General features: G+C 54.3%; 1 protein-coding gene across 1 annotated transcript; it reads left to right on the plus strand.

Annotated features, from left to right (window-relative positions):
• Window positions 1–240: 240 nt before the first annotated feature.
• Window positions 241–1,188, plus strand: LOC130266703 (olfactory receptor 14A16-like). Its single transcript, XM_056515967.1, has one exon. The coding sequence runs from the start codon at window positions 256–258 to the stop codon at window positions 1,186–1,188; it is 933 nt and encodes a 310-aa protein (XP_056371942.1). The 5' UTR covers window positions 241–255.
• Window positions 1,189–4,446: the final 3,258 nt, after the last annotated feature.

The raw sequence follows: 4,446 nt of genomic DNA on the forward strand, positions 1-4,446 counted from the left end.
GCTCCTGTCCCTGTTCCCGTGACCCCACTGCTGACTCCTCGGTGTCCATGGGCAGAGCCCCAGCTTGTCACAGCAATGAGACCAGATCTCAACAGAGCTGCAGTCTGAAGGAAGGGCTCTGAAAAAAGGAAAATTGGGGGGTACAGAACAGCATGGGCAGGGCAGGGAGAAAAGGCTTGGACATTGCTCAGTAAAGTCTCCCTTGACTTGTCATTGTTTCCTCCTTCAACAGTCCACAATGCCCAGAGTGAAGAAATGTCCAACAGCAGCTCCATCAGCCACTTCCTCCTGCTGCCATTGGCAGACACGCGGCAGCTGCAGCTCCTGCACTTCTGCCTCTTCCTGGGCATCTCCCTGGCTGCCCTCCTGGGCAACGGCCTCATCATCAGCGCCGTAGCCTGCGGCCACCACCTGCACACCCCCATGTTCTTCTTCCTGCTCAACCTGGCCCTCACTGACCTGGGCTCCATCTGCACCACTGTGCCCAAAGCCATGCACAATTCCCTCTGGGACAGCAGGCACATCACCTACTCAGGATGTGCCGCACAGGTGTTTTTCTTTGTATTTTTCATTTCAGCAGAGCTTTCCCTCCTGACCATCATGTGCTACGACCGCTACGTGTCCATCTGCAAACCCCTGCACTACGGGACCCTCCTGGGCAGCAGAGCTTGTGCCCACATGGCAGCAGCTGCCTGGGCCAGTGGCTTTCTCTATTCACTGCTGCACACAGCCAATACATTTTCCCTGCCTCTGTGCCATGGCCATGCCCTGGGCCAGTTTTTCTGTGAAATCCCACAGATCCTCAAGCTCTCCTGCTCCAAATCCTACCTCAGGGAAGTTTGGATTCTTGCTGTTAGTGTTTGTTTAGATTTTGGCTGTTTTGTGTTCATTGTTTTCTCCTATGTGCAGATCTTCAGGGCCGTGCTGAGGATCCCTTCTGAGCAGGGACGGCACAAAGCCTTTTCCACCTGCCTCCCTCACCTGGCTGTGGTTTCCCTCTTCCTCAGCACTGCATTCTTTGCCTACCTGAAGCCCCCCTCCATGTCATCCACATCCCTGGATCCTGCAGTGTCTGTTCTATATTCAGTGGTGCCTCCACTCCTGAACCCCCTCATCTACAGCCTGAGGAATCAGGAGCTCAAGGCTTCAGTGTGGAGACTGATGACTGGATGCTTTCAGGAATATTAAACTGCTAGCTAATTTTTGAAAAGAATTTGTAATAAAAATAATCTTTGATACTTCCTGTTGGTTTGGTTGTGGGGTTGTTTTCCCTTCTTTTAGTTTTATTATATTGTTCATTAAAAAAGACACTGTGTGTTCCATTTCTCATTTTGTTTCTCTCCATATACCCTGTGGCCACAGATTGTTTCAGTGAGGGGGAGCACTCTTGGTGGCTTTAAATGAGCTAAAGTATTTCTGTCCCAGCAGCATTTTCTCCAGAGCTGCCCCTTTGTTGCCTTCTCTGGAGCTGCAGCAGCAATGTCTGTGTGCAGAGCTGGGGCAGATCAGTGCTGGCACAGCAGCTGTGCCCAGCAGCAGCAGCAGCACTTGGTGTTGCCAGTGCTGCTCCCGTGCCACTGCCCCGCTGCCCTCCTGCCCCTCGTGTTGCTGCAGGGCCTGAGTGCTCTCGGGGCCGGGCACAGCCCTGGGGGTGGCAGTGCCGGGGCTGCAGCAGGGACAGGCCATGGGCACTGCTGGGGCAGCACTGACGCCTCAGGGCAGGGCCTGGGGGCTCCAGGCTCCTTGGCCAGGCTCTCTCCAGGGCACTTGGCCAGGCCAGTGCTGAGCAGAGAAAACCCCCGTGAGCAGCCCCAGGCTGGCCGTGGGCAGGCTGGGGGCAAACAGCATGGCTGGTGCTCTGCATGGGCCCTGCAAGGGGGAGACCCTGGCAAGGAGCAGCAGAGCAGGGGCTGATCCATCCCCACTGCGCTGGACAGCCCACGGCAGCGTCCCAGAGCGTCCTCATGCACCTGCCAACAACATCCCCCCTCTGCAGCCCTGGCCTCTCCCCCAGCTCACACAGGTGCCGCATCCTTGCAGGCACAGACACGGCAGCACTGGCTCAGGAGCCCCTGTTTGCACTGCACAGAGCAGGCGTCAGCACCCCCATGGTGCTGCTGTGGGGAGATGGAGCTGAGTGAGCACAAATGCCATCAGCCCCTGGGGCCAGCAAGGGCTGGGAATGGGAGGGAAACCACTCAGGTTTGTTGTGGCCTCTGAAATCATCCAAAAAGTTTGTTGCCATGAGCTGAGAGTTTGCTGTCCCACTGCAGATGTTGTTGCTCAGAGCCAGGGCTGACTGGCAGCCACCCCCAAACTGCCCCAAGCATTTCCTTTGCTTCACCTTTGCTTTCTTTAGTCTTCCTGGTACATATTTCTTCCTATTTCCCACCCCTGGCACCTCCACTGAAGCAGCCCATCTGTGTTTGCTCATCCCTCTCTGGCCACACTCCACATTTCATTTACTGAGTTGGCACCATGGGAACATCCCTTGGGGATCAGGATCATCCTACAAGTGCTTCAGGAATTGTCTGCAGGCTCCTGCAGTGCCTCGTGCTGCTCCCTTGCCAGAGGCACCACAGGCCAGGGGGGCACATCTGGGCTGGTGTGTCTGGGTGTGGGGCTCCCTGTTGTGGGCAGTGAGGAGGGGCTGGAGAGGCTCTGCAGGACTGACAGGATGGGCTTTGGGGCTGTGTGGAGAAGCTGAGGGACCTGGGCTGCTGGACCTTGTGAAGAGGAGGCCCAGGGCTCATCCTGCAACTGCTCCAAGGTTTGTTTCAGAGAATCACAGAATCAGCCAGGCTGGAAAGGATCTTGGAGATTATCAAGTCCAACCTTGTCTCTCCTGAGTCTCCTCCAGGATAAACAACCACAGTTCGTTAAACTACTCCTCACAGAACTTGTGTTCCAGACACCTTACCAGTCTTGCTGCCTTTCTCTGGACAGGCTCCACACCCTCCAAAACTGTCATACATGTGAAAAATCAGTGTCATGGTCCTGCTGGCCACAGAATTTCTTATCCAAGCCGTTGGTCTTCTTGGCCACCTGGGCACACTGCTGGCTCATGTCCAGCCTGCTGTCCATCGCTGCCCCTATGTACCGCACCAAGGACCGTATCCAATGATCACCCAACTGACCACCCCCACCCAGCTACCCAAATGACCACATTCACTCACCACACCCACTGACCACACTCACAGACCTCCTCCGCTGACCACACTCACTGCACCCACTGACCATCCCCATCGACCGCAATTACAGACCACACCCAATGACCACAACCAATGACCATACCCCAATGTCCACATAAACTGACCACACCCCACTTCCCACACCCCAATGGCCACCTTAAATGGCCACACCCACTGACCAGACCCCACTGACCACCTATTTGAATAGACCAACCACCCAACTGACCACACCCCACTGACTACACCCACTGACCACATATAAGAGACGGTCCAAAGATTCCCTCATCTGCCTCACAACTATCACAACAACAGAGACTAAGACCCCAGGGACACCACTCTTTTTGGATAGGAGTCCTGGCCTGGCTGAGGTGGTTTCTTGCCAAGTGACTGTTTGCAGGTGTGCTTGCCGTGGTACGCTGTGTTTGAGCAGGTACTGGCTGGAAGCGCCGTGTCCTACACCTGCTTCTCAGAGCAACTGGTTCTCCTCATGGTAGTCTATAAATCTTCCCACCTCTTGGCCAGAGACCACTTGCTTTGGAAAAGGACTATAAAAAGGGGACTTTCTGAAGAGACTTTTGACATCTCCCCACAGAAGACACGTCTGTCTATTGGCTGAAGAACACGAGGGCGTCGCCCCATCTGTTGGTAGCTATTCCCCACCCTCCTCTTTCTTTCTCTCTCTTTTTACTTTTTTTCCTTTATCTCTCCGCTCTATTGCATAACTGTGTTGTTGGCACTCAATAAAGGTGCATTGCTGTTTGCTGTGAATAAACTTCAGTCCCCTTGCTGTGTATCTTTTGCATCCTGAGGTCAAATGAACCATCATGATCCCCGCTTGTGTGAGTGGACTGTGACAGGCCCGTTGGCTCCAGTGGGTCCTAAAGTGTCAGAATAGGCTCCATTGTTCCACGAGGCCAGACAATGTCACTGTGGTCCCCTTGATTCCGCAGGGCCCTACAGTGGATTCTTGGTTCTATGAGGTCCCTCAGTCACAATGGTCTCCTTGGATCTGCAGTGTCACAATGGCTCATGGCTCCATGTGGCCACGTTGTGTCACATCTCATGGCTCCATGAGGCCACAGAGTTTAACAATGGACCCTTGGTTCCATGAGGCCTTGATTTGTAACAATGGACCCCTGGTTCCATGAGCTTCCCTAGTGTCACCATAATCTCCTGGGATCCACATTGTCACAATGGACAATTGCTTCCATGGGACCCTGCTGTGTCACAATAAACTCTCAGTGTCATGAGGCTC

Source organism: Oenanthe melanoleuca, unplaced genomic scaffold (assembly GCF_029582105.1).
Source record: "Oenanthe melanoleuca isolate GR-GAL-2019-014 unplaced genomic scaffold, OMel1.0 S157, whole genome shotgun sequence".
Classification (NCBI taxonomy): Eukaryota; Metazoa; Chordata; class Aves; order Passeriformes; family Muscicapidae; genus Oenanthe; species Oenanthe melanoleuca.

Coding starts and splice junctions, on each gene's coding strand:
- LOC130266703 (XM_056515967.1), top strand. CDS start 256: ATGTCCAACAGCAGCTCCATCAGCCACTTCCTCCTGCTGCCATTGGCA.